Source organism: Sus scrofa, chromosome X (genome assembly GCF_000003025.6).
Source record: "Sus scrofa isolate TJ Tabasco breed Duroc chromosome X, Sscrofa11.1, whole genome shotgun sequence".
Lineage (NCBI taxonomy): Eukaryota > Metazoa > Chordata > Mammalia > Artiodactyla > Suidae > Sus > Sus scrofa.
This window is the reverse complement of record NC_010461.5, coordinates 33,711,479-33,726,273: the sequence shown is the minus strand read 5'-3', so window position 1 is coordinate 33,726,273 and position 14,795 is coordinate 33,711,479. Positions and strand designations below refer to the sequence as shown.

Here is a 14,795-nt window from a genome sequence, read left to right as displayed (position 1 = left end):
TGCGTTTGACCTATGTAGACACGGAAACAATTCTTTAGGGAAGTAAGGTTGGTGTTCACAAGGACAACGCTAAGGTTCCTTGTATCATATTGGAATTGCTCACGGGAGAATGACTTTGGTATAAAAATATGCTGAAAAAGCAGAAATATGCTTCCTCTATGAATCACAATTGCTTTTCTACAGTAACCTTGAGGACCCACAACTAAGGAGAACCAGTAACAAACTGCACATCATCAAGTAAACAGGCCAATTTTATTCTAAGCTCATACAGGGAGAGCAGAGAAGGGAGGGGCTTGAGATTCAGAAACCCAGGAATTCAGTTAGTGTCTCTGTGCCCTTGTACAGCTTACTTCAACTCTCTGAGCTCCCTTTTTACTTATAAGAGAGTTGGACTAGGAGACTAATGAACTCACCAGTTTTGATTCTGAGGAGCAAAAGAGAGCAGTGGTTGTGATAAGCTGAATAATGATCACACACACACACACACACACCCCACACATAAAATGTCCACCTCTGAATCCCTGGACCGTGTGAATATGTGACCTTACATGCAAAAGGCACTTTGCAGATAAGGTTAAGGATCTTGAAAGGGAGACAGGAGAAGATACAAGGATGGAAGTAAAAGTCAGAAAGGATAAAAGATGCTAAACTGCTAGCTTTGAAGATAGAGGAAGGGGTTCTGCACACAGGCAACTGCTAGAAGCTGGAAAAGGCAAGGAAAGGGATTCTCCCTTTGAGCCTCCCAAGGGAACGTAGTCCTACAGACTTAGGTTAGATTTCTGCCCCCTAGTCCTATAAAACAATAAATTTGTGCTGCATACAGCCACTACACTTACGATAATTTCTTAGAGCACCAATAGGAACCCAATACAGTGGTTAAGAACTTAGGTGCTACCATCAGCCTCAATTTTAAATCCTTTTATTTACTGGATAGATGACCCTGGGCAAATAAACTCTCTGTACCCCAGTTTCATCTCTAAAAATGGGATGATGGTAACAGGGCAAAACGTGCTGGGTTGTCACAGGTTTAAATAAGATCCTTAGGATTATCTGAAATTTACTAATTTTAAAATAAATGTAACCATTGTTCTGTTAATGTTTATTTGATTTGGTAGATGTATACTGTCTGGTCTATAAACCAAAGTTTTTGTTTTCTTTTTTTTTTCTTCTTTTTTCTTTTTTCACATAGTCATGGGAGAGTAGGGTGAAAGAGCCTGTACTTCAGGAGTTACAGTATAGATAGCATCTCATTTGATCCTCACAACCAACCATGAAATAGGTATAATTTTGTTTTCATAGGAGAAAGCTGTAATCGTGGGAGGTTAATTTCTCCAAGTGACAAAAAATCTGGTGAGAAGACAAATCAAACAGGTTTGTACACCATTGCATTCACTACACTGATTTGCTATATGGTGATGCACGAATATGTGCAAATAACCTCTTCAGTGGGCACTCAATCAATAATGCAGAATCTAGATGGACACTAAGCCACCCCATGTGATCCACACAAGCGCAAGTCCCAGCTCTTTATGACCCATCCTTCGTTTCCAGAGATGTCAGAGACAGTAGGGAAAAGCCTCCAATCGCAGGATGGCGGGGTGGGGCGGGGAGGAGGGCGTAGGAAGGCGTGGCCATAGCGACGCAAAGGCGGGGCCTGCGTGGGGAACGCCCCAGGGCATAAACGGGGGCGTGGCCTCACTAGGCCAGTACCCGGCCTCTGAGCTCGGCCCGCCCGTCGCTCCGCCCCCTGGGAGAGCCGGCGCCACCATGGAGGAGTACCACCGCCCCTGCGATGAGGTACCGCCCCTCCGCCGCCCGCCAGCGACCCCCGCCCCCGCCCGCCTTGGCATATTGTCTCGGCCGGGTGGTCTCCCTGCGCCCGGCGCCCCCGAGAGAGTTGGGGTGCGGCGTCCTCCGAGCCCGGGTTCTCTCCTCCGGGCCGGGGATCCGCCCGGCCCGTCCCCGGCTACCCCACTAGAGGCCCTGAGGGTGGACAGAAAGTCGGGGTTGCGGGGGGTGGGGGGATGGGGGGGGCAGCTGGGAGCGCTGGGGCCCTTCAGTGGGGTCGTGAGGAGGGGTGGAAGGCCTGACTCGGGGTGCATGGGGTGAGGATGAGGAGGCGGGAGCCGCCCGTGTGCAGGGCGGGCCTTGGAAACCGGTCTTCCCGGGCTGCCTCCTCCTCCCCTTGGTGTCCCCAAAGCAGGGGCTGCATCCCCGCCAAGCGAGGCCCAGGTGACAGAGCCGCTCTAGCTGCCGGACATTCTGGCCTGGGTGATTTGGAAGGAGGTGCTTTATGGATTAGGAGCCCTTACTGACTCGGTCTTCCCAAAACCTCACCAGAGACCCGCGATGTCAGTTGTCATCTTCCTGTTATTGATGGGGGACTTTGAGTTTCATGGCCGCCAAGTGATTTACCCAAAGTTAGAACTGCCAGGAGTGACAGATGCTCCACTGGAACCCAGACCTCTGACTACACAACTACAACTCAGGCTTCACTTTAACCAGGAGGAGGATGAGGCCTGTTGGATCCCAGCATAACCTGTGACAGGGCAGAATAGACAAAGACATCGGCTGTCCATTGGTAGCCAAAGGTGAATGGTGCGGTGAAATAAAAGTAGGCAGGCACGTGGCGGAGGTGCAGCGTAAAGTGGTGTTTTAGACCCCTGGAAGAGGCTTCTAGACCCTTCATTTTTTGGATGTGGGCTTCCGCAGAAGCTAAGACCACATTGAAATTCATTGCTTAATTTATTTTTAAAATTATTTTTAATGTAATTTTTACATTATATTGGCGTACAATTGATGTTGTGTTAGTTTCAGGTGTACAGCAAAGTGATTCAGTTATACATATATTGATTCTTTTCCAGATTCTTTCCCCATTTAGGTTATTACGGAGTAGAGTTCCCTGTGCTATACAGCAGGTCCTTGTTGATTATCTATTTTACACATAGTAGCGTGTATATTATCCCTCCCCCTCAGCCTCCCCTTTGATAACCATACGATTATTTTCAAAGTCTGTGAGTCTGTTTCTGTTTTCTAAATAAGTTAAAAAAAAAAAAAACACAAGTACATTCTGAAAATAAGTATCATCTTGAGTACAGATTTAAAATGTTTTCAACTCCTTTGATGACGCCTGATAATTCCCCAACAACAAAGGACTAAAAATACCCTAAACAATCCCGGATATCATGAAAGCAGGTCTCACAACTGACCCTATGAAAATGCTCATTTTACCTTCAAACGAGGTCCTTATCTATTTTTAAAAGAGGTCTACAAATTAAATGAAGTCCATTTCACTTCGATTTGGAAGGTCACCAGATAATCAGGTTCTACTGGGTGGCCATGGTAACACATGTAACTGTAGTTCTCTTTAAATAGGGGCTACTGGAGTATAGAACCCTTTTAGGAGTCAGGAGACTAGTGTTTGTTGGGGGTTATGCCTAAGGATGAAATGGTTTGTGCTTCAATTTCTAAAATTAGAATACTTTACCACTAACCTTGAAGTGTGTATGCCACCTGCATCATAGAAGTAAAAAGTAAAAATAAATGCCCCTAAATACCTATATTTAAAGAGAACTACAGTTACATGTGTTACCATGGCCACCCAGTAGAACCTGATTATCTGGTGACCTTCCAAATCGAAGTGAAATGGACTTCATTTAATTTGTAGACCTCTTTTAAAAATAGATAAGTGGGGGAAAAAATGTAATTGTAATGTATACATGTAAGGATAACCTGACCCCCTTGCTGTACAGTGGGAAAATTAAAAAAATATATTAAAAAAAATAGATAAGGACCTCGTCTGAAGGTAAAATGAGCATTTTCATAGGGTCAGTTGTGAGACCTGCTTTCATGATATCCCGGATTGTTTAGGGTATTTTTAGTCCTTTGTTGTTGGGGAAATATCAGGCGTCATCAAAGGAGTTGAAAACATTTTAAATCTGTACTCAAGATGATACTTATTTTCAGAATGTACTTTTTTAAAAACTATTTTGTTGTACAACGGGATTTACAAACATGCGGATGTCATAATGCATCTAAAAACGTCTCCTGAGTAACAAATCCTGCATTACCTGAAGTGTTTTGGTTTAGATTGCAATCTTACCACATAGCCTAGTTCCTGACTCTGGGACATTTTTTTTGGTACTTAATAGTTGCTCTTAACTCAAGATTGTATCAAGCCCCTCTGCAGGAAAGACTATGTTGCCAGACCTATTATATTGTATTAAAGTGGCATTAATTTGGAACAGTCAAGTATTTTCATAACCTTTAATTCAGAAAAGCCGCTCCCCCCCTAGCATTAGTTAAAAACAAAATTGAAAACTCTCTATTCAGCCTTCTTTTCTCACGGTCCCCCTCATTCTCACTTAGCTGCAACCATTTCCTGTGTGCTGATAATGCAGCCTTACATCCACCTCCTGCCATTTCCTGAGGTTTATAGTGTAGTGATCCTGAGTCTTGATTTGTTCATCAGAATCACACAGTAAAACACTAAAAAAAAAAAAAAAAAGTAGTTGCCCAGGCTCTGCCTCAGACCGAATGAATCAAAATCTCTTGCAATTTTATTATTATTATTATTATTATTTGCTTTTTAGGGTCACACCCATGACATGTAGAGGTTCCCAGGCTAGGAGTCTCATTGGAGCTGCAGCTGCCAGCCTACACCACAGCAATGCCAGATCCAAGCCGCATCTGCAACCTATACCACAGCTCACGGCAATGCTGGATCCCCGACCCACTGAGTGAGGCCAGGGATTGAACCCGCAACTTCATGGTTCCTAGTCGGATTCGTTTCCGCTGAGCCATGACGGGAACTCCTCTCTTGCAATTTTAAAAGGGATTAGAGTGGGATTAGTAGCTTCAGTAGACCTGATGCCCCTTTTCACTGCGGTCGCCTGTCACTAACACCTGTCTAGGCCAGCCTAGGGTATTGTACTGAGTAGCATCACAGCTACCAGCAAAAGGAAGTCTGTGTTGAAACCAACTTTATCTTTCGTTTTCCCCCTTTAGATTGGCTTCAATGCGGATGAAGCCCACAATATTGTTAAAGAGGTGAGTTCCATATCTTGCTCGTCTTAAAGATTGGTGTTTTGATTGAAATTTTAAAAAGCTGTGATTTGGAGTTCCCTGGTGGCCTAGCTGGTTAAGAACCCAGTGTTGTCACTGCTGTGGCTCGGGTCACTGCTGTGGTGTGGGTTTAATCCTTGGCTGGGAAACTTCTGCATGCCACCAAGTGTACCTCCCTCTCCTTCCACCCCAAAACAAAAACCCCGCTGTGTTTTGACTTTCAGTACAAAGTTAGAAACCTTAGTATTAAAGTAAGATTTTTAACATTTATTTGCTAATTCTTTGTAGGGATGCTTCTGTGTTTGTTGTGTTATATGCTGTCAGGCATCTTGGGGCTTACTCTTAAAGTGATGTTTAAGTATTGGTCTAGAAAACTGGTTTGCTCTTTTCTAAAATTGATTCTCTGTATTTTAAGTAAAACAATTTTTATTCCAGTGGACCGAATATTATTTTAAATGTTAATGATCTGCAAGTATACAGGTAAATTATATGTTTAGTATAATAAGCATATAATTACAGTGTATACATCTATATATGTCAAGTGAATAAAAGACCCTAGAAATATCTGCTTTTGATTATTGTATGCTTTTCGTTAGCCCAATATACCTTGAAAAATAATCACTTAACATCTTTTAGACACTGATACAATGTGACATCAAAATCTCCCAAAAAACATTTGAAACATGATATCTGGTTCTCATACTGGGCAAAGAGACAAGTTCTCTTTAAGAAGCAATTCTGGCAGAGAAACTTAATTATTCTAGTGGTATCACATACAGACTACACTGTGGGTAAGGTATTTATGAACACTTTTAATGGTCCTGAGTCATTTTTAACTGTGCCAAATCCTAGAAGAAAAATGAGCTGGCCCAAAAGGCAGGTTTGTACTGTGGATCTTGGCTGTTGGGGCCTGTGACCTAGCAGGCCCACCTACCTTAAGGCTTGGCTGGACTGGCTTGCCTTCTGGGAATCAAGCACGTCCTCAGTCCATCCTGAGACATCCCGAGACAGTGCCTTACCTGCCTGCGTGCTCAGGGCACAAGCTCACCCAGAACTCACCTAGGGCTGGCCTTGTACAACTAGGTTCAACCCAACGTCTAAGAGGGCTGGAGAGGCACCTGAAATCCTGCCATATCTGAATAGCTCCAAATCGTGTATTAGGAGTTCCCTTCATGGCTCAGCAGAAACGAATCTGACTAGCATCCATGGGGACAAAGGTTTGATCCCTGGCCTTGCTCGGTGGGTTAAGGATCAGGTGTTGCCGTGAGCTGTAGTGTAGGTCGCAGATGTGACTCAGATCTGGCGTTGCTGTGGCTGTGGTATAGGCCAGCGGCTGTGGCTCTGATTTGACCCCTAGCCTGGGAACCTCTGTATGCTGCAGGTGCGGCCCTAAAAAGACAAAAAACCAAACCAAACCAAAATCGCGTATTAGAACTTTGTAGCTGGGAACATTTCATTATGAAAATGGTGCAAACATGTTCGATACCTTGACAAGGCAAAAGCACAAACAAGGGCAGACGGGAGGTGGAAGAAGGGATGGGGGTCAAGGGCAGGGGTGATAACTGCCTCATTTGTCAGAGTGGGAAGTCAAGAGAGACTGTCTCTTGTAGCTGGAACATGGAGACAAGGATGCTGAGGTATGGGAGGAGTCTTTTAAATAGTACTTTCTTCTTTACCCATGTTCTGAGCCAAACGAGAAGTCCAAAGAGTCTATAGAAAGAGAACAAAATATCACCTGTTACTGATACAGACTGCGTTGGAAATTGGAGCTTGTTTTGCTAACTCCATACCTGCTCAGTTCAGACCTTGAAAGAGGCAGCCAAGGGAAAGTTTGAGTCAGCAGAGAGAAACGCCTAGACAGGCTGGTGCCTTTCATTGGTCTGGGTGGAGCAGGAAGGAGAAACCAAATACCCAAGTCCAAGGCATTTGGGAGATCGGCTTTTCTAGACGAGAAGGGTGAAAAAAACGGGTGTCACCCACCAGCCAGTAACTCACCACCTCCCTGGGGAGGAATAGTTAACAGGTGGGCCAAGAGGCCAGGAGAATAGGGAAAAATCCTCTGTGTGGGAGGAAACATGCAGAGTAGAAAAGAAACTTGCTCCTAATGGTATAAATATATTGAAGTAAAAATGGTGAATTCACTGTTTGAAATGAAGTAGGGGGTAGGAGTGGCAGGTGGTCTCAGGGAACTAAATTTTCATCTATCATTACAGCACTAGGGATGTTGTTTATAATTCATAAATCGAGAAATAGCGATATAGGAGTTCCCGTTGTGGCTCAGTGGTTAACAAACCTGACTAGTATCCATGAGGATGTGGGTTTGATCCCTGGCCTCGATCAGTGGGTTAAGGACCCGGCATTGCCGTGAGCTGTGGTGTAGGTCTCAGATACGGCTTGGATCTGGCGTTGCTTCACCTGTGGTGTAGGCTGGCAGCTACAGCCCTGATTCAACCCCTAGGCTGGAAACCTCCATATGCCGTGGGTACAGCCCTAAAAAGACAAAAAGACCACACACAAAAAAGAAATAGCAATATAAACATTATTGGAAGATATTTAAGTGACCCTTAAAAGATAAAAAACAGTGGTACCGTAAAGGTGTTTTCTCTGGGGATGGAGTCTGGGGATGGGAAAGGATGGGGAGGGGATTCTTGCTTTTCATTGTAAGCTCTTGGATTTTTAAACCCATGTGCAGGTATTAACTTGGGTGGTTTATTTAATTAAAAGAGCCATGCTTCTTAAAATGCAATGCACCTACTTGGCGGTGGCTAGGTGGTCCTAGAAGCCACTTGGGTGTATGTTAGAGCATCAATTTTACCTCCATACTTGCAAGAGGGAGTTAAGTAATATAATTTAATGGCATTTTAAAATAAAACTGATACATTATGGAGTCAAAAGCAAGCTTTGACATTTTCATATGAAATATGAGACTTCAAAGACATCTCAGGTTTGCCACAGGTGGCTCTCAGCTACCCGTCTGTCCTCTTCCTGCACCGTCTCTTCCCAGGAGCCAGCTCTCTTGCCCTTGAGGCATTAGAAAGGCTGGAGAGAGAACTATTTGAAAACATTTCAGCACTCCCGAGATAATTATACAATTTCAGCAGGCATTTCTGTTTTCCTTATCTTTTCCTGATCTTATTTTCTTAAAGCCTTTATGCTAATATATTTTTCCTACTGAAGTCTTAGAGTCACTCACTTATCAGCGATATGCATATATTTTATTTATTGTCAGTAATGGAAATTGCTTGCGAACAAATTTGCATATAAAAAGTGAGTTACAAATGGAATTAACTTGGGGCTTAATCTAAACTATATTTGATTCAGGATGACCAGAGAATATATCAAAGCCAATATTACTTTGACAACAAACATGTGTGGAGTGCCTGCTACATGCCCTGGGTTTGGCCCTGAGAATACCGAGCAGGTCAAGGACCTCATTAGCTAGTGGGCCTCCTAGCTAATGGTAATGAAGAAGTCTAAATGTTAATTAATAGTAATTAGCAGGGCCATTTACAGTGGGATCCACAGGCTCCTGATGTTTCTGTTGTTTGGAGCAGAACCTGAAGCAGTCCTGATGGATAAACTGAAAAGAAAACAAGGGCTTAGACTTTGCCATTAAGGAACTGAGGTCTAGGGAGAGGAAGAGGTTTTCCAAAGGCATCAGCTTGGGAATGGTACAGCCAGAATTACAAGCCTGGCCTCTGACCCTTGGGCCACTCACCCTCCTAACTCTTCATGTTACCGAACATTCTAGAATAATTTGAGCCATGTTACTTTCTTCAACCCCTCTAAATTTAACTCTTTTTACATTTTATGATTAGTGAAGATTTATACCATCCACCTTAAAATTCCGTATTTATTAGTGCCTTTATTAATCTTTACTGTAGTCCAATTACAGTAAATGAAAGCTGCATGCATGTGCGTGTGTGCGCGTGCACGCCTGTCTTATTAAGCTAGACGCTGTAAATGCATTGAGTGAGTGCTTAACTCTCCAAGTCCTATCACTTGAATAAAAAATAAGAGCAGCAAAATAAGTCAGAGAAAGAAAAATACTGAATGGTCGTATATGTGGAATCTTAAAAAAAAATTAGAAAAAAAAACTCCACAGAGAGTAGAATGGTGTTTGCCATGGGGTTGAAAATGTTGGTCAAAGGCTACCAACTTATATAAGTCGAATAAGTTCCGGGGATCTAACGCACACCATGGACTATAGTGAACAACTCTGGGTTGTATACGTGAAGGTTGCTGAAGGTAGATCTTAAATGTTCTTAACACACACACACACACACACGCAACACACCCACACACAAGCAAGGTAACTATGAGGAGGTGAATAGGTTGACTAACCTTATTGAGGCAGTCATTTCACAATGTAATGTGTCAAATCATCATATTGTATACCTTAAACTTATGCAATGTTATATGTCAATTATATCTCAATAAAACTAGAAAAAAATAACAGCAGCAATCATGATAATGATGATGATAACAATATCTGTCACTACTTCTGTGCTTACTCTGTGGCAGGCACTATGTTTGAGCCTTCCTTTTTTTTTTTTTTTTTTTTGTCTTTTTCAGGGCCGCACCCGCGGCATATGGAGGTTCCCAGGCTAGGGGTCGAATCAGAGCTGAAGCTGCTGGTCAACACCACAGCCACAGCAACGAGGGATCCGAGCCGAGTCTGTGACCTACACCACAGCTCACGGCAATGCTGGATCCTTAATCCACTGAGCAAGGCCAGGGATCGAACCCACAACCTCTTGGTTCTTAGATTCGTTAACCACTGAGCCACGACGGGAACTCCCTGTTTGAGCATTCCTTATCTGACCCTGTCCTCACAACAGCTTAAGAAGCTGTTATCCTTACTTTAAGGATTAGGAAAATAGGGGCTTCAAGAGATGAAATCACTTGCAAAAGGTCACACAGGGGTGGCAGAGGTGATATGAAACCAGGGCTCTTAATCACATATCAGAAATGGATGCAAGTAAGCACTGTGGAAAATTTTTTTGCTTTTTTTTAGGGCTGCACCCACGGCATATGGAGGTTCCCAGGCTAGGGATAGAATCGGAGCTGCAGCTGCTGGCCTACGCCAGAGCCACAGCAACGCTGGATCCTTAACCCACTGAGTGAGGCCAGGGATAGAACCCGCATCCTCATGGATGCTCATCGGGTTTGTCAACCGTTGAGCCAGGACGGGAACTCCCTACTGTGGAATAATATTGAACTTGCTCTTTTTTATACTGAAAAGTAGCATTTGTTGATGATTTACTTTCAGTGGCTGGTGGCTTGTTGTTTTTTAACTAAATAGTTACATAATATGAATAAGGATATAATCATTGAATATGAGAAGTATATTTTAAAATTGGTCTCGGAGTTCCCGTCGTGGCTCAGTGGTTAATGAATCCGACTAAGAACCATGAGGTTGCAGGTTCAATCCCTGGCCTTGCTCAGTGGGTTAAGGATCGCCTTGCCATGAGCTGTGGTGTAGGTCACAGATGCAGCTCGGATCCCACATTGCTGTGGCTGTGGTATAGGCTGATGGCTACAGCTCCGATTCGACCCCTAACCTGGGAACCTCCATATGCTGCAGAAGCAGCCCTAGAAATGCAAAAAAAAAAAAAAAAGACCAAAAAAAAAAAAAATTTTGGTCTCAACCTTTGTTTCTTAGCATCTGACACCTAGTTCAAATCCCAGCCATGTCAAAGCCATTCCCTTTTCCAACTGATACCACCCTTTTAAAATCTCTACCCCTCGTAATCCTTTTATGACATGAACTTATCACCCTTGATTAGTCTTCCTTGTGTTATAAAGTTCTTTGCAGTAGAGCCTATGTCACATTTATCTTTTTTTTTCTTTTCTTTTCTGCCGGCACCTGTGGCATATGGAAGTTCCCAGGCCAGGGATCTAATCCAACCTGCATCTGCGACCTGTGCCACAGCTGTGGAAACACCAGATCCTTAACCCACTGTACTGCGCTGGGGATTGAACCCATGCCACGACAGAGACACCACTGGATCCTTAACCCTCTGCGCCACAGCAGGAACTCCACTTTTATCTTTATGTGACCCATAATATCTCATAGAGTAAGATAATGCATACTGAAATGCTTTGAAAATTCTCCAACAGTTAGAATGCTTAATATTTATCAGATGCATATTTTCTAAGATGTTTTCTTGGGTTATAAATGCAGTTTATGTTTTGAATAAGTTTTTGCTGCAATATGTGTATAATCTGTTTAACTGTCCTCTGCCCTTTTAGTGTATAGATGGGGTCTTGGGAGGTGAAGATTATAATCAGAATAACATCAACCAATGGACCGCAAGCATAGTGGAACAATCCTTAACACATCTGGTTAAGCTGGGAAAAGCTTATAAATATATTGGTAAGTATGGGTGTCCTTCCTCACTTGTTCACTCACCTATGACCTTGTGGTTTTCTCAGAATTGAAAGAATGTAAATGAAAGACAAGTTGGATACTAATAGGCTATGAAGGACTTTGGACTTATCCATCCAAAAATAATCTGTGCTCTCCTAGACGATGAGATCTTCTGCTACTCAAAAGCATTTTGTGCTCCTGCCAACCACCTCCTTGTCCTTGGTATCATTTTTTACATTTGCATCCGTGGCATCATCTTTTAGTTCTGCATCAGTCATCGTGCTGAAACTCCCTTAGCCCTACTGTCTTCCTTTCAGTAACGCCATGCCTCCTTACATGCAGGACTCTGAGGTGCCATGCAATAATTGTAAACTGGAATCTTTTCTTCATTTCTGTGTCTGAATTATGCCCATGGGACCAGGCACATCATTTGGCCCAGATTTTTTCCTGCAGTGCAATCACTGTTGCTTATAGCGCTGGGCGGCAGACTGGATCCAGTGGGGTTAAAATCGTGGTTGGTAGATAATCAAGATGAAAGACTTTTTCAATCCATTTGCTGGATGCTTTGTTTTTGGTTATTTTTATAGCTTTTAGAGCACTGAACGCAAACACTTAGATATCCTTTCCTTTGTAAGTGTCCTCACTCTGCAACTTTATTTTTAGTGACCTGTGCAGTGGTCCAGAGGAGTGCATATGGCTTTCACACAGCCAGCTCATGTTTTTGGGACACCACATCTGATGGTAAGAGACTAAGCTGATTCGCACAAGATCGAACTTCTAACAAAGTCACATAACGTCCTTGTTATCAAATCCTTATTGATCTCTAATTAAATTTCCACAAGACTTTATCGACAGAATTGCTTTGTACCTAGTAACAAGCATGCTTTCAGACAAAGAGGAAACGTAAAGATTACACAGATTGCAGGAAATGTGCTACTAAAACCTATGAAAAAGATATATATATTTCCTGGTAACTTTGATGTTTCACTGGCATTTCAAAGACCTTCTTTTTGTGTGTTTTCAGGCACCTGTACTGTAAGATGGGAGAACCGAACCATGAACTGTATCGTCAATGTCTTTGCCATTGCTATTGTCCTGTAACAGGCAAAAAAATGTTTGGCCAAAGCCATTAACTTAAGAATTTGTCAGTGTATCCTTTCTAAAAAGAGTAACAGTTACTTATTCATGTGCTAGATGACAAGTGCAATATGCTTCAAAAGTATCAACAAAAACCGAATAGTGCAAGCAAGCAATCTCATAGGAAGCTGGTGGGTTATTTCATAGTCTACACAGCATCGTTTAAATAGGAAAACCTTAACATTAGCAAAAAAAAAAAAAAAATACAGAAATATGGCATGCCGTAAAAATACAATCTTACATTTACACCAGCTTTTCACTAACAGTATGTACCTAAGGAGATGGGGGAAATCCATTCAGATAATTAAATTCTCTTTCAACTCAAAAAGGTCACAGGGATAAATACATGAACAGAAAAGCTGCAAAGATAAATGTGGAGAAAGTGCTAAGCATTAGTTAACACTTCTCAGTTTTTTATTTCTTCTCCTCAGTTGCACATGCGGATTCAGTGGAAAGTAATTCGGTTCTTTTGTTTTTTCCCTCTCAACAGATATTACAGTGGCAACAATTATTGTTTACTTTTTCTGAGAATCGTTCAGTCGGTTTTTCAAATTTCAAATTCTTGGATTTACATTTGAGGGCAAATTAAATCTGGTAACCTGAATTTCCTAGGTAAACAAAATTAGTTACAGTATATGATGAAAAGTATATGACTGTAACAGCTGCCTTACAGTTCATTCCATGTGGAACAAGCATTTATTGAATGTCTGTTATGAGCAATTGCTCTGCTAATTTTAGTTATCAATATGCTATTCAAATTATGAGTTTCTTCTGGTACCTGTTCAGTTGGACAACTAACATTTATATTTGGGAAAGAAAGAAAAAAGAGTTGTTTTACAAGAGAGGAAAAAAGTGAATCTGGTTATCCAGGTAGAAGTAAGCAAATGAAAAGCATTTACTGCTGACAGAGAATGGTAGATAGAAGTTTAAGAATTGCTCTTAGCACGCAAAAAAAAAAAATGCATAACATATGCAATTCTTAGTTAAAGGCCTTATTAGCAGTCTAATATACAAGTAGTTAAGTTTTGTCATTGCTTTAGTTACAGTCATCTGTAAATAATTTTCAATACTTACTATGCGGGGTTCAAATTGAAACAAAGTGTAAATTACAAGTATACAATCATTAGCAGGTTATTGACTATCTCAGGGCTTATGAAATATAGTTAAATTCATTAAGACAATAAAAGATTTAAAAATTAGGGTACACAGCTGGCCACCAAATGCGAAGTCAATCTGCTATTTAACCTTCAAAACAAAATCAGTTTTGCCTATACCGCTAACACTAATACACAGAGGGAGTGGAACCAAGCTTCACTGAATTCTGGAGGGAGAGAAAGGCTTAGTATTGACAATGTTAAGATGGTATTCTTGTAGGCCTATTATGTGCATGTTTGATATTTTGCTGAGTAACCATAAGTGTTCAATGTTTAAGAAGAAGATTAAGGAAATACAAGCATAGAGTTTAATGCAGTGATCTCCGTTTTGGGCACGTCAGAAATTTTCAGGCATTACCTGTATGTTACTTTACGCTGCTGGCTTTTGTGCCCTTAAAGATGGTAATAGTGACCAAATTATCTGTGCAGTTAAGACTCGCTTTTGATTATTGCTATTGAAGTCTGATTTTAAAAGAATGATAATCAAAATACCTCGTGAACTTGCTCTCTGCTCCGTTTCTAGTCAAAATCTAATAAAGATTATCTTTCTGCACTGCACTGCTTCTGGATGATCAGTGAATAAAGAAATGGCGCTGTCTTTAAGAAATTCTAAATCAGAGGGGTGAGAAAGAGAAATGAATGTCAGACCACATAGACAAATGCAGAATAAATACCATCAAAATAGCAACTTGAACCCGGTATTCACCATTACAACATAAATAACAGCTCCTATTTTATGCCTTTTATTTTATGATTTTTAACAAAATTTTATTTTAAAAAGCAGTGTAAAATATAGTCTGTAACCGTTTATTAGCTTTTAATGACTATTTTTGGCAAGAAACTTGGCCTATTTGTCAACTTGCAATTGAGTTGTTGCTGGTTTTTTTTTTTTAATTAAGGACTTTAAGTATGTAAAATTAGGGTGTTCAGATGTAAGTACCAACTTGGAATATTTTAAAGCTATAATTTTATGTTTGTAAAGTAGCAGTATACAGCCCTAAATGATGGCAACATCTCATTACATTTTCTCTGGTAAAAAGGACTTTTTTGCTCCTCTTTCCGAGTTG

At 41.5% G+C, this 14,795-nt stretch overlaps 1 protein-coding gene across 1 annotated transcript; it reads left to right on the top strand.

The window, feature by feature from the left end:
- On the top strand, positions 1,678 to 14,281 carry DYNLT3 (dynein light chain Tctex-type 3). Its single transcript, XM_003135008.4, has 5 exons — positions 1,678 to 1,797; positions 5,008 to 5,049; positions 11,320 to 11,443; positions 12,101 to 12,178; positions 12,462 to 14,281. The coding sequence occupies exons 1-5, from the start codon at positions 1,768 to 1,770 to the stop codon at positions 12,536 to 12,538; spliced, it is 351 nt and encodes a 116-aa protein (XP_003135056.1). The 5' UTR covers positions 1,678 to 1,767; the 3' UTR covers positions 12,539 to 14,281.